Below are 27,626 nucleotides of genomic sequence, written 5' to 3' on the forward strand. Positions count from 1 at the left end.
CACAAAAGCCATGCTGATCTTGTCAGTCAGTAACAAAGAGACCACAGCTGGAGCAGATATAGTGAAATAAACTATTTTATTGTTGCACACATGCTTACACGTTTCTTCTTAAATATAATGTCGCTCTAGTAAATTTTACAATCTTCTTGATTCGGCAAGTGGCTAGTAGTAAATAAAAAGGACAGAGGGAACAAAACACAAAAAGGACACTAGCAACAGAAGAAAAATCAGAAGGTTTTTATTGTGTGATAAAATCATTTGCAGCAAGAATAAAGTGAATTCAAATCTAAGTTTTGTCCTGGCTTATCTTAATTAGAGACCTTGCCCGCATGCTGACCATCTGCTTATGCATGCTTTTGGATAGCCCTATTTTGCCAAAAGGGATGGGGGGGGGAGTTAAAGGATCCCCAGTAATTGGACAATCTGACAGGCCTCACAGATGTGACCACTAAGTGCACGCAGACAGATGAGGCATTTGCTTGGAAGCCCACGTGGACTTGCACTGCTGGGGAGGCAGATCAAAAGGCCACGCTGACCTTTTCTCCCACATGTACAACTGCAGCCTCACTTGCTCCACGCTTAAGGATGTAGGAATGGAATTATTCAAGAGCAGCCATATGGAAAATGCTTCCCAGCACTGCTGCTCCTCCTCTGCCTTCCTCCTGCTTTGCCCACTGCCAGTGTCCATTTGCTTTAGCAGCTGAGGCATCTGCAGAGAAAAGCATTAGCACATTCCTTGAGAATTCTGCTTCTGCACCTCGCTCAGTACAAGCAGAAGGCAAAGGCCACACATCCTGTTCTCTAGTGGCTCTGTGCAAGCCTTGTGAGCTGTCACAACCACTGTTGTGGAAAGCCAAGATGTCAGAAGTGGAATTTCTGCTGGAGGAGGAGAAGAGATGTGATAAACAAAACATCCTGCTTATGTTCAGTGCTATCTTCAGCCATATACTGAGGAGAAGCATAGGGAAACTGAACTAGCTGAGTTAAGCTGCCGGTTTCTGTAGCAGATTTTCATGAGCCTGACACTCCACTCAGCAAGAAAACAAGCAGTTCTCCTTTCACTCTTCTTTCTCCAAAACATATGGGACTTCATATTAAAGCTGCTTCGATAGCTCTTCACCCTCCCCTAGTACATGGAGATAGCTTCATCAGTAGTGCTGGGCTCTTTGGTGGTCCTATCAAAGACACGCTGAGCTTAGAGGTGGACATGGGGGTACACACGAAATCACACAAGAAATGCACAGCTCCTCTCCATGTCACTGTCCCAGACAGAAGTCCTGCTGCTTCCTGCTTCCATGCACACTCCTGTGCACATGGTGGGACATCCTCCACCCTCACCCTAATATGACTGCAGAAAACAAACCACAAGTCCTTGCACTTCTTCATAAGGGTTTTCAAACAGAATTGAAACACACACTGCTTGAATAGCCCTGCCACCACCATCCCCTGCCCCAGAGACACCACTTAAACACAGATGACAAAGTGCACAAGCATCTGGGGTTTAATTATATCAATGAACCTCATCCCTGCTCCCCCCACCCCAGCTCTATCCCCAGCTTCTGTTAAGTGCAACTCAATCCTGACACATGATTTTGCCAGAAGTCTGGCTTTCCCCAAGCACAGTGGCCAAGGCCCAGAGTCCCCTCTGGCACTGTTGAGTGCAGGCTGCTTAGTGCAAGCGGTGCCCAGAGCCTGCCCACGTACCTGCCAACAGCTTCAGTGCAGGAGAGGTACAGGCAGTGAGGCTGCAGCTCTCACTTGCTGTGGGGTATCAGTCTCACCTGGTGAGATCACCAAAGAAGAAAAACCCATCCTCCCAATACATTCACACCTGAAGGAAGCCCCTGCCAAACCCCTGATCTCCAAACCTTTTATCTATGCGAGGTACCACCACCACTGCAGAAAACAACACCCTGAAGCTGCAGGGGATCCTTGATCAGTTCCCACATCACATAATAAAAACACACCTGACACAGTATACTTCGAGCTCTTGCCTCAGGAAGTGACCAAAATGATTGTATGAGGTGGTCATGGCAGCCCAGTGCCTGTGCAGGATCACCATGTGCTTCACTCAATGCCTCTTCTCCCTCCCAAAGCACAGCATGGGAAAGCACACCCAGCCTGCACTCTGGAGACCTGAGACTCTTCCCAACACACCATTCCAGAGACAGTTCCAAGGGCACCCCATTTGGGAAGGCCAGCTTTATGCAGGGTTATCACCTGCTGATTAGTGCCAAGGAGAAGGAACACCATTACCCTCATTAAGAATCCAGACAGACAACACAAGATAACATGATCTACTGCAGAATACGGATTCAAAAACATTCATCAGTACAAACAGTGAATTTCCTGGAGAACAATGAAGCTACAACACTCAAGGCTGAGCAAAGCCAGAAGGTCATAGAGTGGGACAGCAGCCCTGTGAGAGACCCAAAAGGCCCCTTTCCTTTTAAAAAAGATTTCCAGTGATCCCTCTTCCCGGACCCACCAGCCAGTCAGCCTTGCCCTACCACATTGGACAAAAATAAAGGGAAAAGTGCTGTTTCCAAGAAGAAGGTATTTACTTCCCCTCTTAAAGAGGGCTGCTCTCCCTTCTTTTGTGCATTGAAAGCTACTGCTTTCTAAGAATGCAAGGATTCTGGTCTCTGCTGTATTCCCAAAGATGCCTGTTCAGAAAGAAAAGCTTTTAAATTTTGAGCACTTCAAAGCAATGAAAATCTAGGGAAGACCTGGAAATAACTTTTGTTTTTTTTCATCTAAGTACTAAAATAGCAGGTGAAGACAGTGCCTTCCACATAGCCAAGTACCTCTGTGCCCCCATTAGGGAAGCACTGCCCAGTTCTGCCAGTCTTATAATGCTGACAGTGACAGTGCTGACCTCCTTTCCCATATACACTTATTAAGACTTTAATCCAGTTTTCTTCCCCTGCTGCTGGTAATTCAACAAATATTCTGGCATAAGCCAGTTTTGGAAGTATGTTACTGAACCACAGAACAGGATGGGTTCTAACCCCGGGCAGCAGGAAGTCCCCAGAACAGCTCCCTCACCATTCCCAACAGTCTCCTCCTCACAGTGTATTGGAGTAGCTACTGACTTAGGCTGAGCTTTGGGAGCTACTTCTGAAAGGAGAAACAAAATAAAACCAAACACAAACCAGAAATGCAAATGTCCAGACACAAATAAATTAAAAGGAAACCATGCCTGAAGGTGGATGGGAAGGAAGACAGAGAATGGGAAGCGGGACATTCAGACTCAGATGTTCTTGCACTCTGAGCCAACACAGTGAGGGCTGTGCAGGCTGCATATGACAGGCAGGGGTTGCACACATCAGCACTCAAGCCCTATACTGGCCAGGAGGTTTTCTAGAGCTTCAAGTTTCTGGTTGGCTTCCTCAATGGCACTGTAAGTCTGCACATTGCTGGTGATGTGGAAGCGGATGTCATCAACCAGAGGGATGGAGTCAGTCTCCTGCCGCTCCTCCACGGCCTCTGCGTTCTCCTTCACAGCAGCTGCAAACTCCTCCAACTCCACCAGCTGGACCAGAAGGAAAAAAGAACCATTAGGAAGACAAGAAGACGGGTAAAGAGATGGAAAGGGTTGGGATAACGGTCTGAGACACTGTTAAAGGATCCCACAGGAAAGAAAGGAAAGCTAGGGTACATAGAGGCCCAAATCCTCCTACAGACACCACTTCGAGATGCATCCTGACATCCATCCAAAGGAAACAGTAATACTCTGACAATAAACAGTCTCAACTGAAGACAATCTGCATCTCCAACATTGCCCTGTAACATCCTCTAACTAAGCATCCCTGGTTCTGGTACTGGGGCACATGCACATACACTGTATTCCCCCCAAAAAGGCTCCCCAGCAGGAACCAGGAGATGTTGCCAGACACTTTTGGGCAATGTGTTCTAGCAAAGAAGCCAGTGGGTGCTTGTGCCCATTTCAGCACTGGGAGCCACAAATGACTATCCTCCTTTGATTCAGCCCCACCACCACCAGCAGAGCAGCTGCTCTGCTCTGCACTCAACCTGACAGAATTGGGTCACCCATGAATGATTCTGCATCCGGTTCCCCAGGAACTTGTGGCGTGATGAGGGGTGAGAGGCAGCTTCCATCTGTCTACACTATTGAACTGTGCCTGGACACAGCAGGTTCCTGAGCTCTGCTCTGCTACCACATTGCCAAAATCTCTCCCTGCTGCCATCAGTGCATCTCCACAGGATGCTGGCAACCACTGATGTCTGAATATCAGCTGGGGTGGCTCTGTCTGTGCCAACACCCTTAAGAAGACACACTGCCAGTGCTGGGTTCAAGGACTCCCACTCAAGCTAGAGAATAGGGAACTCACAAGCAAAGCCCTATTCTGGTCTCTACTTGGGATATTCAGTATCTTTTAAATCCTTTTTCAGAACCCAGAATCTGGATACATGTTGATGTGTCTGTCATTCCCAAGCTATACACTAAACAAAGTAACAGCCCCAGAACCCTTTCCTTCATTGTTTTCTCATGACAAAAATAATTTCGCACCTTTCAAGCTGCAGGTGAAAATGTTACATTCCCATGTGAACTGCACAAGCCATTTATAAAGATCTGTCTCAGGATAAAAACCCCGCATAGGTTCTAGTTTATCTTTTCATATGGCAACTTCTTCCAAGAGTCCTGAGACTAAGCTATAATCACTCAGGTTAACACTTAAATTGAACCCCATAAGGAAAACTTCAGTGTTAAATTCATTCCCTCTTGCTGTGTGTCAGCGAATTACCCACTGAGCAAAACCCTACTATTTGATTTGTCATCCTGGAAAAGATTAGAGGTCACAGTGATTTCTCCTATCTAGAGCATTATGCCAGAAAGAATTTCCCCCAGAAAACACCAAAAAACATTTCCTGCACAGATCTCCCCTACACACCCCTTTGGCTTCTCCAGGCTGCAGCTAGTGTATTCAGGCAACACCATGGCTACCTGGGCACAGTGACTGAAAGTTCAGTGGAAATCACCTGCCCCTGGTACTTGCAAAGCTTTTTGGGCAACTTTTTCACCCCCACATTCCACAGGGATGTGCTAGCCAGGGACCAAACTCTGGCTTATTGTGGTGACATCAGGTACCGCCACACTCCTCCTCCTCTGTCCTAACTCACCGTATGCTTTGCTACTTAAATACTGCACATTCATCCAGAGAGGACAACCATTAACTACAGAACAAAGTACAACCATTCAATCTGTTGTCTCTGCGGCCCAGATATTTGGGCACACGTGGTCACCGCCATGGGGAGTGTTTCAGTACCTTCTCGATGATCTTGGCCATGTACTCCGTGCACTGGTCCTCCAGTCGGGTCAGCTGGAACAGCTTTGCAATCCTCCAGATGCTGATGATGTTGTCCTCATCGAGGATTTGCGCCAAGGTCCTGCCACAGAGGCGCTTGAGCCCAGGCAGCAGGTACATGTCTGCCACACACAGCACGTCATAGGCGTTCTCTGGAGACAGCTGGCAGGGCAGAGGGGAGTTATTGCCCAGTCCTAAGCACACTGCTTGTCACTGGCAAGCTAATGTGCTGTTTGGCCCATTACTGGACAAGTGCTGGCTATGGACAGACAGAAGCTCTGTCCTTCAGGCTGCATCTCCCCCTTGGTTACCACAGAGGAATTTGAAGTGCAGCAGGGAGATTCTCATGCTGCAGTTAACCCCTCTAGCTAAGCACAGGGCAGTGCTAAAACACCCAAGTGCACCTGACTGCTAAAAAATGTTCAGTGTGACAGTGGCAGGTCGCTTTTACCAGACATACTTCCAAGAGACAAACAGAAGAGGCTGTCAGGACAGAGAACCTTGTCCCCACATTTTTCCTTCCATTTTATACTGCTGGACTCACATTTTGTGAAAAATATGGAAAATTCTCTTAAGAGCCAGCACAACCTCCCTAGCACAGGGGGTACACTAAAGGACAGAAAATTGAAAACAAAATAAACTGTAAGTGAGGCCCAACTGGATAAGAACATATTTTACACATCAAATACTAGTGGAGCTCTAACACGCTTTCAGAATGGACTAAATTAATGGACCAGATGACCAAACTTAAACTGTTGTGATTGGCCTTTAACATTTAAAGGCTCTTAAGCAAGAGAACCACCTTCCCATTTCCCTCTTGGCTACTTGCAAGTAATCTGATAAAAAAAAACCTGTAGATAAAGTTGGAGACACCACCTCCAGCTTCATTCAGCCTCTTCCCCCTGGCCGGGCAAATCCTATTTTTGTCAGCCATCTGCGTCACTAACCTGGAGCTAGAGTCTCTTTCTGTTCCTGCTAATGTGAATTGCAGTTACCCACATCCATTGTGACAGTGGATCTGCAGGACACTGCATGCCCTGGCTGTGGAGGAGGCAAGGGCCTTTGCATTTAGAGACAAAGCAGCTGATCTGGATGGAGAAATGGTAACTGGTACAGCCTGGCCCACTCTCCTGATAACTACTGAGCAGCAAACACACTGCTGTGCACATCTATACGTGTAGCTGTTCACTTTGACAACTGCAAACAGCTGAATTTTTTCTTCCCCAACAGCTGTCTGCACCTGTGTTTGGAGAGACAGCTCCCAGCAAGTGACCCAGCTGTGTAACACCCTGCAGCAGCTGGGCAGAAGAATACAAGATGTAGGAGAGCCATGCCATAAGGGCTATGTATGCACACGGGGTAAAAAAAGCTCTTGGGGTTATTAATCAAGTGCTGCTTTGTCCCTTCATAAGCTGTGGCAAGCTCAGGAGCTGGATGTGTTTGAGCCAGTAGTATTGATGAAGCAGCTCCCAACTGCTTCATCAAGGACAAGCCTGGCAAACGCTTCTCCAAGAACTGCCCTCAAGCCTACACAAGTATTCTGATCAGCAACTTGTCTTTGTGTCTGGAACCCTTTATGTCCTCTGCACACACTCTTCCGCCTAACTGCAAACGCAGCCACTACTGCATGGCAGAGACACCATAAACCCTTTGCAAAGAAAAACACAGTATTAAGAATGCTGATACTTGGCCTGAGAAACACAGTACAGGGAAAACACTCCATATGTAAATGTGGATCTTGAGCTATATTCCTGTCTTCCTGACCATTTTTTCTGGTAGTTTCTCATGACAGGTGAACTCTCTGCAGAAGCTCACATCTTGGCTGCTTGGTTTGAAACCCAAGCTATGCACCATTCTGCACAGGAAACATATGAGTAAGATCCTTTTAACTCCTACACACTGTTGTTGGTCTGTCCTCCTGACCCAACCCCAGACAGAGCAGCTGAGGTACCCTTGGAAAGGAATAGCTGCTTGGGAAACATCCTTCCTGTGAGTCATCATGACGAGAGCAGGCAGACTGGAGAAGTGCAAGGGAACACGGACAGCAGGATCTTCAAGCAGCTTCTTTCCCTCTCTGCCTGCCCTGTCAGCAAGTGGCTGCAGCAAGAGTGCAGGCAAGTGAAGGATCAGCTCTCTGGCACACCAGTAGCAATCCTGCCCTTGCTGCCTACCAAACACATCTCTCCTCACTGCTACCTGGAGGTGAACAGATCAGCAGAAACAAGGTCACAGCTGTGTGCACTCTCTGTATGTGGCACCTAACTCAGAGCACAAACACTGCTTGGGGGAAGTGACACTGGCAGGTGCATCAGCATCTCCAGTCACTGCTCTGATGCCAGAATGTGTTCTGGGATCTTGCAGCAAGACCTGCTGAAAGCATTTGCCACAAAACCAAAGCAGGAAGCTAATTAAACGCTGGGATTTACTGCATCTTCCATTAGGCTGAAAACTGAGTGGGTTAGGGCTATTTTGTTACTGCTTGTGATACTGAGCACAGCAAGGCACTGGTCTCCCAGTGGCATCTTTGCCCATCCCAGTAATAAACAGTGGAAATAATGACTTGCTACAAATGGAAAAGTAGGCTACGATGCCAAGAGTACATAAGCAGAATCTCTCAACCTATCCAGGTCCCCAAATGTGTTCAATCTGCCATCTACTGGTAGATGCTTCCCTTACCTTCCCACAGAGCCCAAGAGGGAAAGCTGCAAAGCCATGTATTTATCATGTCAATAAACAGCATGCAACCTCATTTCCAGATTTTTACTGTGGGATAAAAGACTAGGGATTTGCTTCCTGAACATCATGAACATGAACTACAACCCTGCCTAGCTAACAGCACATCCCAGTATGTGGATTCCTGAGACAAAAGTGAAGTAGCAGAGCAGGTCAGTAAAATTTAAGAATATACACACACACACACCCTACTCCAGATTTAGAAAAATACTGCTGAATACACTCCAGAGCTCAGGTGGCCTCACCTCTGTATCATCACTGTAGATGTAGTAGAGGATGCGAATGAAGATGTCCTCTGAGATGTTATGCAGAGTCACCACAGGAATACTGGGCTGTGTCTGTAGCTCCTCACTCTCACTGAAATGATCTTCAAGGAGGGCTTTGAAATAATCACTGCGACCACAGAAAAATGCCTGAAGAGGAATGAAAAACCAAAACACTGATGTCTTGCTCACTGCACCAAACCAAAGGGCACTACCAATCAGAGTCAGAGCAGCTCAAAGATATTTCAGAAGTTCAGACTCTGTAACTTTGATTTTCCCTACATTTTGAATCTGTATCTCCAATATTTTTCTAGACTTTATTCTATCCATGCCTACCCTCAGAACCACAAACACATTAAACTCAAGAGATTCAAAATTAGCATGGCACTAGGGCAGGACCTTAAGTTGAGGTTGGAGCTCAAAATTCATTCTTACTGCTGTTCATCTGCAGCTCAAACATTCCTCTCTCCAGACACTGAACTCATAGGCCAGCAGCAGCAGATTTTGCAGCTGTGAATCCTGTAGCTGAAATTACAAATTTATCTCCACACCTCTGCAAGAAAGGCAGGCTTTGCTGCCTTGTTAAATGCTTTAAATGCAGTTTTCCAGCTGAATTAATGCTGCTTCTGCAGAGTGTATCCAGCATAGGAGGAGAGGGGGACACAAGTAGACTAGATTCATGGCAAAAAGGGAGGAGAAGGAGGTACAGCACAAGCACATACCTTATGGCACAAGAAGTTGTAATCTTCCACCCGGAAACACACATCGGGACAGCTGTTGAAGTTGTCCGTGCTGTCAAACGGCAACTCACCAAAACCAACCTAGGAAGAGAAACCAGAAAATCCTTCTTTTAACATTCCTGCTTTAAACATGCTCAGGGTCCCTAGTTCAGACTCCTATGTTTTCCCAGAAAATGCCATCCTTCTATTCTCTCAGCACAGTACAGAGCACCAGAGATGCTTTGAACACAGATTCCAATGTCAGGAAATGAAGAACTTGCACTTCTGATAAGAAATACTCCTGGTACAAGTTACAGCTGCCTCCTTTATCCATAGTAATTTCCTGACTCTCCATACACCTTTGGAAAGTGTTTCTCTGCCATCTAACAAGGCAGATAACTAGGTGGAGGTGAAGTTTCATGCAACAGTAAGCACAATGGAGCTTAGGACCAGTCTTTTACTGGGTACATAATGTATAGATTACGTCCATGTATACACCAGTTTGAAATGGTTTGGCTACAATTATTGCCTCACTTGAATAATCCAACATTGCTAGAGCACATTTTGGATTTTTTATTTGATTTGCAGCCAAACATAGTGCTGTTGTGGTATTAATACTCAAGTGAATTATTTTAACAACACACCTCCACCCAATCCCACATGCCAACAATGACAGCATACACCAAAAAAAAAAAACCCAAACCTGTTTGCCTTATGTTATTTTAAAGTGACACTTTGAAATATTTTCCCTTTCCCCTTATTCTATATACAGTGTAATTCAATTGCAACAACAACAAAAAAAAAAGAAAAATGAAAAAAAAAAAAAAGAAAATGTTTTTATTTACAGTCATATAGCCCAGACAATCTCTGGAAACTAAAGTTTCCCCTGGTTCTTGCTTTCCATAAATATGTCCCTGAGGTACCTGGGATAAGCAGTTTATTCCTGCTGTCCTCCATCCAGGAAAACTACATCTCAAATTTGCACCCAGGAAAACCCTGGGCTGACGATAAGGATTGGACTCACAATACCAGACTGTCCATTTCCAACCCACCTGCCTCCAACCTGACTTCCAGCTCTGCTGAGGAGCCAGATGACTCCTCCCTGCTGAGCTAAACAAAGGCACAGACTGGAACACACTGGGTGGGAGCTCTCAGCCAGGCTCAGTGAGGTTTCTCACAAAACATGTTCTCGGATGTGGCAAGGCACCAAGCTGGTGAAAGCTCACACCACCACTGACCATGGCAATCTGGACCCATCTACCACGATCTTTGTTCCACAGCAACACTCAGCAGCCTCTGATTCCTAATCACAGGAGAAGCCCAGTGATGCAAATCATGCACACACGGCTGTTGCAGTAATGCTGGCCCTCCGAAGCACCTCTCTCCTGCAATCCTGCTCCACTGGGCAACTCCTGCTCCAGAAGAGATGCAGCAATTCAAGGAATGCTGCCCAACCTGACCTAACACCTGCTTTTCATATAGCTGCAACACAGAGGGCAACAGCTCCAACACAAAGGGCACCACCTCAACAAGATGAGATGAAATTGTCCCATTTGTAGATTCCCCAGGCTGCTATTTTACTGTTATCCATGTCTCATATTTCAAGGCTCTGGTCCTTGGTCCATGGTCTGGGGATCCTCACTCTGTGGCAATGTGTTACAAACACCAGTACCATGATGCAGCTGTCCACTCTGTTTGCCTTGCTGTTCTCTCCATCCTATGCCCACAGCTTCCATGTCCTCTCCTACAAATTCTGACACAAATCTGAAGGATTTACAGGCACATCACAGGTAAAACAAACCTAGAAACAAACCTGGACAAGATCCCACTCTGTGCCACAGAGATTTTAACTGAGATAAATGCCACATCTCCTATGTGCACCCCTTCTTTGCTCTCCTTTCATTGTCCAAACATAAATCTCTAAAATGAGTCCATCCCTCTGGGAATGGATATGGGAATTTTGAGTTTGTCTCCTGAATTATAAATTCCTCTGGGCCAGATTTCCTGCTTCTAGCTTTTCCTGGTCCCTACTCTGCTGGTCAGGTTTACAAGGTTATTTTCAATTCCTACTACAGAAGCAGGTTCATGTCTTTGTTTCTCCTATTCAGCATGGAGTGGCTTTGCAAAGTTTTCCATTTTACTGCCTTTCAAGTCTCTACCACTTCTACTCTCTTCCCTTGCCACGCTTGAGGAATCTAATCTTTTCAGGTTCTTCCTGCAGAATATTGGCTTATTCCTCCCACCACCCCTATTCACACAACCTCCTTCATGGGCCTCTGTCCAGGCAAAGAGCTGCCAAAGTCAACCAGGGAGCACAGCACAGTCCAGCCTACAAGGTGCAAACACACCCACAATAACTCAATCACCGTCATCACATGTGGAAGACCAACTGCTACAAATTTCCTATTAGAGCTTACATAGAAATGTTGCTGGAGGCAAAAACATACAAAACAAATCAGTGGCAGCAATTTGTACCTTGGCCAGATTATCTCTGCAAGAAAATTGTAAATAAATTACAACACAAAATACAGGGGTTGGTGATCCAAGAGAAGATTAGCAGCACACAACCAGATGCAAGTGGACTGGATACAGAAAAACCCCTAAATTGGAAACATGTTGTAAATATTTCAGTTAATCTGCCTCTGCCAAACAGGCAAAGCAAAGCACAGGAGTCACTGCCATGGACAAGCACAGTACACAGGTGCAGACAGACAAGATGGAACCCATCTACTTGTTTCAAACTGTTCTTCCTGTGCATTATAAGATCTAGTTTTACCCCCTAAGTGGCAAGTGGTCTCTTTTTTGCAGCCACACATGTCAATATGGATGGTAAGAACAGTATTTATTTCATGGCAAACTCTGATCCTTTTAAGTGTCACTTCTTCTTGGTTTGGAACATAAGATCTCAGTTGATAACTGAAAAACAGACACAAGGAAACCATGTGTCTACAGTGGAATATACTGGAAGCCTTGGAGTCTAACTCAGAGGTCACCTGGCAAACATGAAACGAAGAACCAGGCAGACAGTGGGAAGCCACATGGTTTTTTACAGTTGCCTGGCTTTTTATGGTATTTTACTTAAATCTGTCACTACTAAATTTTATTGCAACGAACTGAGGAAGCAGCTGTTGTGGACAGAAAAATCCTGGCCATTACTACTTTAAAACAAAACAGAGACAACAACCACACTTGTAAAAGGAAACACCGAAGGGAAAATAAAAAAAAGGTTTTCAAGCACAAACAGGAAAGAGAAACAAGGTACCAGAATTATAAATGTGTTTGATATTTCAAAGAGTACACAGTTCTCAGTCTAGAAAATAGCAATGAGCTGTAATTAGATATCAAACATTCATTACTGTTTTAGTTGTGTAAGATATCACTAACCATGAAATTAGAATGCACTAAGTTTCAAACATCATCCAAGTATCAAAGACACTATATGCAAATTATTTGTTTATACTGAAACAGAATGCTGAATACATCCCCATTTCATATAATATGGCATTACATGACATGCAGTAGCTCAAAACATTTCTTGCCAAATTCTGGAAATGGTGGCTTTTATGCAGAAGCCAAATACCTACTTTGCTCTGCATAGGCTGGAAAAAAGAAAAAAAGTATGTTTCTCTTCAGAATATGGATGTCTGTGTGTGACTACTCAGTTGCTCCTCACATTTTAGGTTACATAGTTTGTATCCTATTCCTTGTATAGCAGCAAACCCTGCAAGAATGAGGATGTGCAATGCCTCTGTCTCAGAACAAAGATGCACAATTCACAGAACAATTTGAAAACATTAGAATAAGAGATAAATGGCAAACAAAGAAAAACAAACAAGAAGTACCTAGAGAGAGAAAAATGGGACTCTTTTAGACTCTATTAAGCTTAAACAAATCCACACTTGTGCATGGCACACAAATTCTCTAGTGAACAGGTGTGTGTTCACTTGTACAGCTGTAATAATTCTAATGCTGCCTTCATTCCAATCTATGAACACAGCAAGAACACCACAACTCACAGCACTGTCAGATGATTACATTGTCCCAAGTTTCCTCCTTTCCTTCCAGCTCCTATTCTACATGAAAGAATTAAGAAGGAAAGTGTTTCAAACTCCAGAAGAAAAACTTAATAGGAGAACGCCATCAAAGTCTGGAAACAAGCACTCAAACAGGAAGTATTCTTCTTCTTTGTGAAGTGACTTAAAATATATGTAAATCTCACTATTTTGGGGTCCATGATCCTTTTTTAAATTCCTGGAGAGTTAATCTTAAGTTTACTTATAGTATCACCTCCCTTTAAAGCCTGCAAACATACAGAAAAGCATATTGAAAGCCACAAAAAAAATGTACAGTTATTTGGAGGAGGCAGGTTACACAGGAAATATTTCTGAACTGGTCACTGTAAACTTGACGGAGAAAAAAACTCCCTCTATAGTGAAATAGATCTGAAAAAGGCCAGCACAAAGCATATTGGCTTATTAAGGTAAGAAACCTTATCCATGAACACACACACACACACACACTCTGCACTAGGCAAGTCTATTTGGCAGGGAACAGAAAAAGGCAATAAAACTTTGCTGTATCACTCAGTCATACAACCTCTGGGCACAGCAGCCACCTACAATGAGTCCACATTATTAAACACAATGGTTGGTATAAGACAGCGGGAAAAAAAAGGACATACATAAGACCAAAATGAATCTGCTGATATTACAGAAAACACCAGATGCAGAAAGAATGAAGACAACTAATAGTTATCCTGTCCTGCAAGTGGGAGAGAAGACCCACATATGTGATTCTAACTAGTAATATGATGGTATTTTAACATAGTCATCATCAGCCTGGGGGCTATTTCTGAGGGACAAGAGACAGTTAGGAAAAGTAGATCAATAGCCAGTCAAGTTAAATTCTCTTCAGAGGGACTCACAATTCTGCTGGAAATATTTTCAGGGTTTGGAAGCATCTCTCCATTGCAGTGTGTCAGCTCCTAGCAAGCAAGCCCAGCAAGCCATTTTTCAGCTATATTCCTTTGGGTACCAATGCCTGCTGCTACAACATTTCTAATTCTCAAGAAGGATGTCAAAGAGAAGAGGTGGGGGCCTTGTTCCATTGTATTCAATGGAGAAATCCCCACCAACCACATGGAAAGGGTTTTATTTACCAAGATCCCTGCTGGGGGGAGTATCCAAGGGGAAAGACCAGCACTGATGGCCTCATTACACAATTTTACAGCATTTCCAAGCAATAAAAGCCTTTCAGCATTTGGAGCACCAAGAAACAAGCAAGCACTGAAGTGTGTATAGCAATGTGTGACTGGACACAAGTGAGCAGATATCCCAGCCCCAGAGAGCCCACAAGGAGTAGAAGTGCTCCCTACCCGCAGTTCAGCTGGCAGGGCGCAGTCTGCCAGGAGAGCCAGATCTTCCTGCAGCCGGCAGTTACCTGTGGGCTCAATCGTCAGCACTTTCACACAGGTCCCTGGCTTGGAAGAGACTGGAAGAAGCAAAAAAAAAAAAGAGCAGAGATGCCTGAATTCCTCTACAAACATTCTCTCCCATTTAGATAAAAGACACGCCAGGACAAAGAGTATTATTGCTGTTCAGCTTTTACTGCAAAACACACACAATTCCTCTATGCACACACACATTCAGCACCCCTCCGTGCAGCCAGTGAGCAGAGCTAGAAGGGAATGCATGTATTCTCTCTCCTCCAACCTCCACTTAATTCCTTATGCTGGAGTATCAACTGTGGGAAACAAAGTTGTCACAAGCATATTTCAAGCCCAATTTGCTGTTTGGAATCCATGTCATCAATTACAGTTAAAGACCATGGATCAGGCTGCCCTGATCCCTGTAGCAGCCACTCACACACTGCCTTCCCCAACCACCCCTACAACTGACAGTGTCACCTAAGGTAAAGCCCATGCTGGGGAGTTTTTAAAATTAATCTGCTTCCATGCCTCTCTGCTCTGCCATGTGCCTTCACTGGCTCCCGTTTCAGCTGTGCCATCCTGATTTCACTGCAGGGAACAAAGGGATTTATTCTTGTTTAGCCAGTAAGTTCATCGGGTATGAGCTTGTCCTCCACTCTCCATCCATAGATCCTTAAAGCACAAAGACCCCAAAGTACCCAGACTCCTGCATGTGCTTGAGCTAAGCATCACTACCATCAAAGAGCTCCAACAGACCATTCAGAGCGGTTTCATTTGCCATTTTCAGACCTAGTGTGTCTTCCTGTCTTATCAGCCTACACAATAAAACAGCCCATTAAAGGGATAGCAAAATACACAATCATACTTTAGTGATCTTGCTAGGACCAAACTCGTTGTGGAGCCCATGGAAGCCAACCCTGACTTCAAATGAGTGGCAGCCCAAAGCAGACCCACTATGATACGATGGGCACAGCCTTTCTTGTTGCTGGTTACCTTGCTCCACCACCTCAGCTCACCACCTGAGGTTTGCTCCCAGGTCAGCATGGTTTGAGGGAAGAACTGGAGCATGTAAGACATTCAAGAGTCCCTGGCATACAAGGAAGCATGTGAAAAAAGATAGAGCACCACAGGAAAATGCAAAGTTGTGGTGAGGAAGCCTTAAGATACTGTTGGGAGCCAGAGAGACACAGAGTTAACTCCAAAGCATTCAGAAGAATTTCTGACAGGTATGATTCACCACATTAAAACCCCTCACAGGTGAATCACGCCACCTTGAGACCTCATTTCTCCTGACATTTTGCACAGCATTACATGAGCTCCATCAGATGACTCCATTGGGTCGTGGGCGAAACAAGACCACGATGTACCACAAAACAAGATCTCCACCCCCTCCTCCACATCACTGCTGTACCCTTCAAATATGCCACCACTGCACCTCTCCATAGGCCACATATCCCAGAAAGATTTCTGGAAAGGGAAGGATAATCTACCAGTACAAAATAGTCAGATACCATGATTGCTACACACAAAGCTCACCAGCAAGGAGACAGGCTGCCCTTTTAGCACAAAATGCTACCCTCAGATGGATAACTTCCAGGGTAAATAAGCTAAGAGGAGGCCTGGCACCAACACAAACCAGAGTGAGTGCATTTTCAAAAAAACCCTGATCACTTACACATCAGCATGAGAGAAGAAAATTTCTTACTTTGCAATTAGGAATGGCAGAGAGGAACATTTGTATTTCTGTAGTACTTATTGTAACAGTCACCAGGTCAGGCTCAGTAAGTGCTAATGGACTCAGCAAGTTTTAAGTAGTAGTCAAGGCAAAGAGTTCTTGGGATCCACAGAACATCTGTGCATTTTCCCAGTGACACAAAAGAACAGTGATTTTTCTGAGAAGCAAATCTATTCAGACACTGCATGACTCAAATCTAAGGGCACAGCATTTGGTATCACAGGAAAATCCCTCCTAACAGAGACAACAAAAATCAAAGTTGTGAAATAGTAATAAGCTGCTGGCCGCCAGCTAGCAGCAGGGACCATGGAAGAGGAACATAAGAAAGATGAATGGAGGAGTTTCTGAAAGAAGAAACATAAATAATGCAAGGAGCTGAAGGGAGTAACCAAACTGCAGCTGAGATTGAGACTGCGTTTCTTCCAGTCTAGCACATCTGTATAGCACTGAACATCACCTACCAATGTATCACCTGCCTTGGTTTTCCTGCTCAATACTTCTTTGTAATCTTCTGATTAAATTGAGCCAGTGTACCACAGAACATAAGAGCAAATAAACACTAAACTCCAAAATCTTCAAAATGATGCCACACTCAAATGCATCTTCTTCCCAATGGTATAATTAGCTACAACCACAGATTCTGCACATCCAGTGTCTTTACTACAAAGATAAGCATCTCAAACCTTGCTCTCACCCTTTTTGCCCTAAAACTTGCTGAAGTAACTGCAGAATATTTGTTTTCTAATACAGGCACCTCTAAAGGAAGGATTATGTCTTAATCTGGACAAATTGTTTGAGCTCTTCCAAACACTGTAATAATTTTTTCTTGTTATAGCCACAATATACACACAGGGGAAAACAGATAAGCATTCACACCCAAATATATTTCAGGTGCAACAGAAGGCACTGGGTCATCTTCATGTACTACTGTCTGTGCATGCCAAGATACTAAGTGCTTTTGAAACACTGATTAACTCTAGATAATGAGATCACAGACACTGCAATTATCCAGTGGAGCTGCAGAGGCTTGAGTTCATCTTGTTTTCTTGTTCCAACTTCATAATACAGATGCAACGCATGACCCTGCTCTGCAGACCTAAATCAGATGTCTGTTCCACAGCATGTACTCGGAACAGGCAGAGGTTCCTCAAACACTCAAAAAAACAGACATGCTTGGTCAAGTGCCAGACATGATGTGTTCTAAGATCTTTCCAATTTTTTAACTTCTGTAACTCTTATATATACGTTTTTCTGCAGAATCAAATTTTTCTGGCTTCCACATGAGATTTAAGAAACAAACTTTTAACAGTTTTCTATTTGTTTGAATACAAGCTATCATAAATAAAAATCAAGACTAGTACTTCTATCAGTGCTTTAAACCACCCACTGATAGTCTTCTGTCAGGCCTCAAAATTAAAGAACTGTTCCCTCCCCAAAGAACACAGAAGTTAAATGATTTGTCCAGTGCCATTATAATTCCAAGTGGTGCTTTCCAACTAACCTGAAACTTTACTTCATTATTTTCCATTTGAAAACCCACCAAGAAGTCAGCTTTTTTGCAGTTCTCAGATTTAAGCACTTTCTTTTCCTTCCACAATATAATATGAGATTTCAACTAAATGAATTAAAGTAGAATGTCTCAGCTAGATCCTGGGAGAAAAAGATAAAAAGGAAAAAACAGATCTCTGGCATCTCACTGAATTACTCTGATCTCAAAAGATGACACAAGTTAATTTTGTTACCTGATTTCTGAGTAGCTTTTATTTTATATTCTTTCACCACTCCCTTTTTCAGCCACTTATTTAATACAAACTGATACTCTGCAGTTTTTGTAGATACCAATAAATGCATTTCTAATCTCCTCAGGTCCATGTTTACATAGCAAAAGTAAGACATGTGACACAGCTTCCATAAGGACTTTTACCCTGGGCTACATGGGAACAGCTTACCATGATAATCTTGTACCCCACCACCACCAAACAACTGCACATGTGTAAAGGGAGACCTGCACATGGTAATACTTCCCATGTGATTTGCAGATGAGGAATTTCTTGAGCCAGAAGTATTCTATCAATTATGTCCTGCAGCTTCAGGAGGCTGAATAATCACAACTTGTATTCAAAAGGAAAAGGCGGCACAGCTACACCCCTGCCTTTTAGATCAGGGAAGATGCTATTGACTTTGAACTACAGACTGGAGTCTCAAATGAAAATTAACTTGATTAAAGTAAAGTAGTTAAGTCAGAGCATGGAATCAGAATCAGGAGCTTTCAGCCTGAAGGTTTTGTTATCTGGTAATTTTTTCTGCTTCGTGACTAACACCACTTGTGCTGTTCTGATTGCTCTTCACATGTCCATTAGCTTGAGCTAAGGAGATGAATGATAAACTCCAGCTGCTGGTCTTCATGCAATAAGCTTATGTCATGATTAGATCACAAGTTATTTGAATAACAAAAAGTCCTTAAATAAAGGATGGTTTCATTTAAGGTTTGGCACATTCATGTGTTACTAATATACACATGCTTTCAGAAATACTTCTCTGCTTTTTAAAAAAGTGTTATATCTCCCTCTGCATCCATTTTGGGCCAATTATCAAACATTTTACTTTGGTTAGGGGTCAGATAAATGCAGAAAATTACTTATTTTATATATATAAAATACTTCTATTTTATATTTATAGATTTATAAATATAAAATATATATAAAATACTAACTGTATATTTTTTTATCTTCCTGGGGATTTAAACAAGATCCCTGTTGGAAGGCACTTGCCAGCATATACTCCACCATGCTCAACTGAATGTTTGGCAACCACAGCAAAGTCCTCCTGCCATGGCTGCTATACTACAAATTCAATATAAATTATAAACATGCACGTGTCAGAAACTACTACAGCTGCCCTGCAGAAAGGCCATGACTGAAAACTATCATGCAAACCTGGAAATTCCACAACAGAATAATTTTCTGGAAGCCCCAAGAACACCACGAAACATCCACCACCAAACTTTCCTGTTTCTCCCTGAAAGGGCACACAGGCACAGCAGAGACAACAGCAAGTCAAATGCTTACCAAATTCATAGACTTTTTTACATTTGGTCTCCAAATCATCGATGAGGTCCTGCAGGCGGCACTGCTTGGCCAACCTCTTGCAATCACCGACATATTCTACGTCAATATCCAGACGACCTGTCAAGAAGAAATGCAGTCTGCTCTCTTAATCCACAGGACTTAGCTATAAAAATGGCAAAAATAAGGTCTGAAGGCTTGATAGGAAACTTAGTAATTAGATACACTGCCTCACTTTTCAGCATCCACTTACAATTCAGTCCCAGAAACTAAGACACAGTATTCTACCACCACCCACCACTTAAATCAATAACAGTTTGGCATTTAATTCACATTTCCACTTTCCAGAGTTTACCCTAATAGCTTCATTCAAGAGTCTAAAAGACCAAACAGCCTACACAAAACATGTCTACTTCCCTCAGAAAATCAAAAAACAGCAGCACAGCAGCAGCAGACATGACTGCCACTATTGACTATCTGCATTTGGGTAAGAATAGATTTTAGGCTCACAAGTTTTCTTCCCAGGATCCTTCACAAGCACTGAAAATGTGGAAAGAGACATTTCTGAACACACTATTGGAAAAGAAGAGCCTTAACGACAATGTTAATTTCTGGCACCACCTCCTGGCCTGAGATAGTTCAGCATTTAGCATGCCTACAATACAACAGTGGGCACTTTCACAGAAGGTTTAGGATCAACTTCTGTTCAGAAAAATATTAGAAAGTAGTTAAAACATTTGGCACACACTGCTCAGGTTTGCCAAACTGAAAATGTCCTACATGGGAAACTGGCTTTTTACCACCTTAGGTGGCTGCTATACCAGATGATAGATTTTCCTTCCGTAAGTTAAAAATACAGTCTCTAAATCCACCCAGCCAATCAACCTAAGCTGATTTTGGTTTTAATTGACTGTATAATTACTGGCAAGATAACAACTGGCAAAAGGTACAAACATCTTGGAAGAGCTGGTGATTGCTCACATTCTCCCCTTCTGCCAGCAGAGGGGATTTGTTGGCAACTCAAGCACCCAAACACTTCTGAGTGCAAGCCTGTGCAGAGGCACAGACATGTGCCAGCCATGTAAACAAACACCAGAGGGTAAGGTCATTTACCTGTGTATAGATACTGCAGAAGAGCACCAAAGGCTGCTGGGTTAATCTAAAATAAAACAAGAGAAAGTTACATTTGGAATCACGACGAATTCCACAGTAAATTTGAAACATGATCCTGAACAAGTGAAAAAAAAAATCCTTAAGTAAGAGCTCACACACTGCACGTAATTTCCTTGCTCCTCACATAACTAATGTCAGCCACTACACCTGGCTTAACAGTTCCTTACTGTTTCAACTAATACTAATCCCTCAGGTACCTCAGGAGACAGGACCTGATTAATGGAGGAACTTGAGAGACATGGTTGTAATACAGGCTCTGCAAAATCCAGGTTTTTGCTGATCATAAACATTTCCACATCTTCCTAATTCCAGAGGAAAGACACTCTTGTACTAAGAGAGAGGAGAGTAGTGTTTTGAGAAATGGGAATTATGTTTGTCACAAGAGGATTTGCACTGCCAGAGTCAAGTTACAGAAACGTATGCCAGAGTATTGGTGGCTAATGGATGGAATGCACTTATGGCCTATTTAGTTCTTGCTGCAAAGGCAACAAAAGGGACTCAATTAGGGCCAATTATGGAGGTGATGTCTTCACCACAGACCACCTGTCCACCAGGAATTAGATAGACTCAACTCATCCCAGAGAGGGGTTGTGACACAGCTGGCAGATGGTAACAGCTACATGCTACCGCAATTAATTAAGGTATGTTTGAGTCCATGACAGAGGGAACAAAGGGAAGGTATGCAATCTGCAGCCTTTTATTATCTGAAAAAGATGCAATTTTATTGTATAAAGTGCCTCCAAAAGCCCTTCTCCTCAACTAGGGTCATTCTGAGCCCCAGGAGCTATTCACTGTGGAACTTAACCCTCAAACTCACTTTCCCCCACCCAGCAGGAAGAGCAAAAGAAAGGAAAGAACTGGAAGCACAGCCTTGCTCACCAGTGGGTGCTTCAACACTATCATGTTTTTCCCCTTCCACTTGGTCTCAAACATCTCCGCAAAGTAGGCGCTGCGAGCGCTGAGGATGCAGCGGTGGGCACAGAAGGATTTGCCATGAACAATGAAAACAATGTCACTCTGGTAACCCTGCTCCAGCAACCTGTGAGGAACAGACAGAAGGGAAACTCATGGTAGGATGAGAAAGGAAAGAATGGAGTAATGCTAGTAGGGAACATGGTACAATTAGGTCTAAATGAACAAATACCCCTGGGCATTGCAGTCTCTCCGTGCCCAGCAGGAAGGCCAGCATGGGGGCTGGTACTTCACATACTGGACTGGGATGTCTCACTCCCTTCCATAATTCAGAGAAGTTTTGTTAGTGCAACAGGGAGGATGGAGAATCAAATCTTCCTGCCTTAGGTGAACACCTGAACACTGGGAACAGATTTTAAAGTGGAACTAGTTGCCCCCAAACACATCTTCAAAAGTTAATATTGCTTTTAAATTGTCAGATATCAAAAAAAAAAGCCCTGCAAAATCACACACTTTCAAAAAGAACTACCCTGCTACTAAGTAAGATGCAACTTTCCTGCTCTCTGGACATTGTCAGTGTGCACATTTTCACCATGTAACAAGTAGAGAGGGCTTGATGTCACCCACTCTCAGAAGAAGGAAGGATGTAACAGGCATGAAATGCAGGCGATTACCACATCAGAGTGGGCCTTGTTTACACCTGCATGCCTATACCCTCATTCTTAAAAAGAAAACCAAAACTGCTACTTCTAGAGTTTACAGCAACCATCAGCATTGTTTTCTACTGCCCATCACTCCTTGCATATATATCCTCACAAACATCCTTAAGAGGTCAAATCAGGTGGACATCAAGCATCACGCTCCTTCTAGAGAGCTGGACTGGTGAATAGAAAGGTGTGGAATCACACACGGAGATGTTGTTAAGAGTCTTGAATGTCAATCTCAATCTCCTGCCACTAGCACACCCTTCCTTCTAAGTGTCTTGCCCCAAACCAAACAGAAGCATTATGTTTTTACATTTTGCCCCCCAGCTGTTGATCTTTGTTTCAATTTTAACAAAAGGTCTGCTTGAATGAAAAGCAGAAACCAGCACATTTTAGCTTTCATGTATGCTCAATGCTGCACCATCTGAGCCACAGTTACCAGGGCAGTAATAAATCACCCTGCAAAATTCTACTTCTCTGGAACACAGAATCTGATTTTACTCAGATAAATGAGTTTCCTTCCTCCCCTCTTTTCCTACAGCTTCAGAAATTAGACACTGTAGTACTGGGAAGACTGTCAGATTTTTTGAGGACTTATTAACACTCCAGCTTCAAAGATTTTAAAAAAACACAATGAGGTTTTAACATCTGTAAGTCAGTCCAATTGGAAATAAAAAGGATAAAAAAAAAAAAAACAGTAAGTCTGTAGTAACATCAGAGTAACCAAGGTAGAGAAAAACAAGAAAAGCTTGAAACTATTCCTCTACTCCTGAGTAAGTTAGGGTGCCACTCAAGCTCTAGTACAATGTGGGACAGGCAACTTTCAGAAGTATCTTAACGAATTTTAATAACCTAAAAGAAAGAACTGAGGCTTCTTAAAGTACTCTGTTTGACAACTGAGAAACATTTTATCAGTGTTGAAAATTTCAGCTTTCAAGCTATAGTACCTTCAGGCCTGAAACTTAAGTTTCAGTTGACATACTATCCTAAATTGTTGATGTGGTTTCAGTGATCTGATTTTGGTTTGACAGTCAAGGATGATAACTTAGTGCTTCTGCATTATACAGACCAGCTTTCTGCAGACTCTGGAGTCTGTACCAAACTCACTGGAGGCTATGCACACACACACACCTGGAGATCATGCCTTAGGGCACAGAGGAACATCCCTTAGGAAGCTCTACATGCTCAGGAATGAGAGAGAGTACTGATCAGCTGCCTTTCAAAGCTGCCCTGAACAGAGAGCTTGAATATTCAGAAGAGCTCAGGAAGGATGATGGGATGCTGTGCACATGCCTCATGTCCTTACCGCTGCAGGAAGACATCGTAGTAGTCTCTCTTCATGCACTTGGCTGTGATCTGTTTGTACTCCTTCAGCAGCCGGCGGATGGCATCACTCAGAGCTCCGTACAAACAACGTTCTCCATCAAAAGTGTTTGCCTCACACTTTGCTCCTGTAAAACAACCACAGGCACATGCCAGCAGGCAGAGTTAGTTCCCTCTCCACTGTCCCCAAATGGTCACTAAATGAGTGTGACTTCTGGCTGCTGACATGTTTCACTGTGTCCCCTCTGCTGCTGAGCATACTGACAAAAACTGAGTTTCCCTCACATGTGTACAATCCAAAGCTGCTCTCCCACAGCCAAATCCCTTTCTGAGGAAGTCATGACTTGTTCAAACTGACCCGTGTAAAAAGCCTCCCAGCATGGCTCCAGTAGTGTTCTGGGAAGACAAATCACACAGTACAAAGAGTGCAATTATTTCTTGGACTGTTAAGAACTCCTCCTAAAAAGTATTTCTGCTTTGTATAAGACAGGAAATGCCTCTTTAGGTTAGAAATTGCTAGAAATTTGGAGGGCATTTGTATTTTCCTATTTAGAATTACACAAGTGGTTGATTAAGATGCTGGGAATGCAGTAGAAAACAAAACCTTTTGAGATGTGACTCTGCACTCTGGTTGCTCTGGCAAAACACTATCAGTACCTAGGGGGGTTTGGGTGATGAGAACCAAATGGGTAAGCCTGAAGAACTTGGCCTGAAGAACTGGTCTTGCTTTGTTTGAGACTAACAAAATCCCTTGCATTTCACTTTCAGTCCTGCTTACAAACCCAGGCTACAAGTAGAGTACAAGAAAGTTTTACACAGACAATTTTTCCTATGAAATATAACTCTTAGATCAGCATATTCCCAACACCACTGCATCCTCACAAAACATCAGCTGTGATTTCAGGGAGTCATGCTGCCTTGAGCCATCACAGACAGTTTCCCTTTCTGTGCATTTTCAACATTTCAAGCAAATCAAGAAATTTCAAGCAGTTTCAAGAAGGAAATTCAAGCAGCAAATGGCCTGCAAAAGAGCCCATGAAAGTGTGTGCAGGGCTCCCTCTGTAGCCTGAGATCACTGATCAGATGGTTGGTTGTAACAGAAGAAGTTTCCACAAGGGACAGCTAGAAGGACATACAATACCAATGGACCAGAGAAAGACACTGCACCCATATCAGGGCACTTTTGCTCACCATTGGCTAGAAGATAACGTACAAGCTCCTCATGTCCACACAGACAGGCATAATACCTGACAATAACGAGAGAAAGAAAATTAGAGATGCAGTAGGAAGCAAAATGCAGTGTTTTGGCACATCACCACACAGAGATCACAGCACTGAGCATCCCTGAGAAGCTTGGGAGACAGCTCCTCATAGGAGTGAGGAATTGCTACCAAACAGCACAGAAGCCTGATCCCAGGAACAGGCTAAGCAAGATCTGTTCCCAGCAATCCTAGGCACTGCAAGGAGATCTCAAGGTCCCAGTCTGGGCTCAGCATCTTCTGTTGCACCACCAGCTGCCAAATCCATCCTCATTTTAATGGAGATCATTTCATGGGCACTCAGCAGTCCACTGAATTCTCAAAAACGCTCCTTCTGTTGTCAGTCTGACTGCTGCATGCTATGTCAAGGAGGGAACAGCACCCGCACTGGATGTGCAGCAAATCTACCCCTTGAAGTTCTACTCCAACGAGTTTTGTTTTCTCTTTCACAGTCTAAGCCCCTCATGATTCTCTTTCACAAGGACCTCAAATTGTCCTACCAACTAGGAGAATTCTGTAAAGCACAGTGCAGCAGGCAAATGTTTGTTTACCTTTACTTTGGGAAGTTACTCTGTACTCTAAATATATTGCAGATGTCTAAATGTACTTGGGAATTGTGGGGAGGTAACAAGCTCACAGCACATCCCTCAGCCCCTCCAGGGGGTTCCTCATTACCTACTGCCAGACAGACTGTGATCCCACAGTCACCTGGCATTTTACTAGGCCAAGCTTTCACCTGAAAAGACATGCTAGAATGCTAGAGACTTTGGTGGGGGAAAAGCCTAATTCAGCCAAGAGCAGAGTGCTTAATCCAAGTAATTTGGTCACAAAACCCTGCTTGTGAGCATGACTACGGCAAAGCCCAGTCAAAAAGGGAGACAAAGACACATTTAGCACAGCACCCACAGGGAAGAGAAGCAGAAATATGTAGCCAAAGCTCCACAAAAGCAGAACCTAAGACATTTTGTAATAGTGCTCATGACTGCGGATGCAGAGAGAGTAAAGGAGCTCTGAAGGCCCTACCCCCCGCCCAGCCAGTGCTCCAGGCTGGCAGCACTCACAGGGGTGTACTGTCCCACTTATCACGGACATTAATTTCCACATCTCGCTGTTCAAGAAGGTATCTGGAAGAAAAGGGAGAGAGCAAAGTTATAACTTCATGCAGCTACTCAGTCACATTCTCCTCTTTCAGAAGATGTAACTTCAAGTTCATAGAGTAACTTCCAAGGGTATGACAGGATCTTGCACTGGACTTGGGGAACTGTCAGCTGTGTCTGGTGGGGCATCAGCCAAATCTTCAACCCAAAGAATGGTGATCTACACCATGGCCTGGCAGCTTCCTTCAATTTTAAGTGGTGCACATGGGGAAAGAAAGAGGGTAATCAAACACATCTCTAACAGGGCAGCAACCTCAAAAGAAGCCTGAGTACTTCTGCAGTACCTTCACATTCCCCAGCAATGCTCCCACCCTGGATGTTTACAAAGAAGTGGCCGATTTTACAAGGTCAAAACCTTTGGACTCCCATCCTGCTCAGGGCTTCTCCACACAGAAGCAACAACATCAGTGTCACTCCAGACTGCTCTTAAATCCTGCCACTTCCTTGTCCTGCACATTTGGGCTAGATCCAATGCTGCCAACACTCCCTCTTTGACACCTCTAGAAGCTGGGCTTTGCCTTGCAGACAAATCTCCTGCACAGCCTGGCTCAAGTTTTGTTTTTTTATCACCCACCACATGAGTCCTCTCTTTTATTCCCTTCACCTATGCTGTCTCAAACTTCAGGTTCCTCTGCCCACATTCAACACACCAAGCAACTCAGCTCCTTTCTACTCAGTCCCATGTGGTCAGTTTGTCCCTCCTGCTCTGACAGCACTCTCAGACTCTTATTTCTCCACCATTACTTCTATACAGGTCATCTTAAACCTCTGTAAGGCCATCCCTCAGACCCCTCTTCTACAGTAAACCTGCAATTTACTGCTTGCAACGATTTAATCTAACACAATCACAACAGGTAACAATGCTCTCCAGACTTTATCCTTCACTAGCAAGCACCTTGAAAGAGAGGTTGATTTGATTATCTGGCATATCACACATTAAGAGATGGAAGAATCAAGTAGGATAAGAGAGTGAAGAACAGTTTTAGATTCAAACCACGAAAATTACCCAGGAAAAGAGCCTGTTGTAAACCCCAGACCTTGCATTCACCCTGCAGACAAAATCTGCCTCCCGATCCGAAATCACTGCAGTTAAGCTGTGCTGCTTTGAGATGAGCAAGGAAACTTGACCTGAAATTTTAGTATCCCCATATTTCTCAGAGATACTCCTACAGTCTACAGCACAAGGCGTCTAAACATTTCCATGACGATCGCGTCCCAGGGACCCAGCTTCCTACCAACGCAAATAGCATTTCCAACGGTAAAGAAGGAGCAGCTGGAGAGGAGCCTCGTGCAAGGACATTTACCACAGACAGCATCCACACCCACGAGTACGCAGCGACAGTCTGACACTCAGACACCTGCCGGAACCAGGCACAGCTCACCCGAACCTAAGCACCCCGGCAAAGACCTGTGCACATCCAGCTCCTCGGCGTGCGAACAAGCTGCATTTATGTACGAGAAACAAACTGCCCTTTCAGCACCGCGGCCGCCCTGGGAGGCCGGGACGAGCTTCAGGTAAACACGTCCCGGCGAGGCCGGGCCGCCCCGACAGGCCCGGCCCCGCTCGCCCCGGTGAGCAGGGCGGTTAAAGGCGCACGCAGGTTCGAGGGACCCGCTCCCCGGCCCGGCTCACCGCACGCGGCTCACGTCGCCCTTCTTGCAGCTGGTGAATAGGTCGCTGGTGTCCATGGCCGAGCCAGGCCGCGGGGCGGCGGCGCCGCATTGACGCGGAGTGCGGAGGAGCGGCTGCGGGCCGGGCCGGGCCGAGGGGCAGCGGTAGCGGGGCGGGAGCGGCGGGCGCTGTAAACACGGCGGAGGCACCGCC

The 27,626-nt window shown here is 44.3% G+C and overlaps 1 protein-coding gene across 1 annotated transcript; it reads right to left on the reverse strand.

Moving 5' to 3' along the window:
* Positions 1-59: 59 nt before the first annotated feature.
* ABTB1 (ankyrin repeat and BTB domain containing 1) lies at positions 60-27,626 on the reverse strand. Its single transcript, XM_058844841.1, has 12 exons — positions 27,435-27,626; positions 25,706-25,768; positions 24,577-24,632; positions 23,369-23,513; positions 21,326-21,485; positions 20,387-20,432; positions 19,277-19,393; positions 14,420-14,535; positions 9,049-9,147; positions 8,309-8,476; positions 5,292-5,492; positions 60-3,535 (listed from the first exon to the last, which is right to left on the reverse strand). Exons 1-12 carry the CDS (start codon positions 27,488-27,490, stop codon positions 3,329-3,331), a joined length of 1,434 nt encoding a protein of 477 aa, XP_058700824.1. The 5' UTR covers positions 27,491-27,626; the 3' UTR covers positions 60-3,328.

This window comes from Poecile atricapillus, chromosome 9, assembly GCF_030490865.1.
Source record: "Poecile atricapillus isolate bPoeAtr1 chromosome 9, bPoeAtr1.hap1, whole genome shotgun sequence".
NCBI lineage: Eukaryota > Metazoa > Chordata > Aves > Passeriformes > Paridae > Poecile > Poecile atricapillus.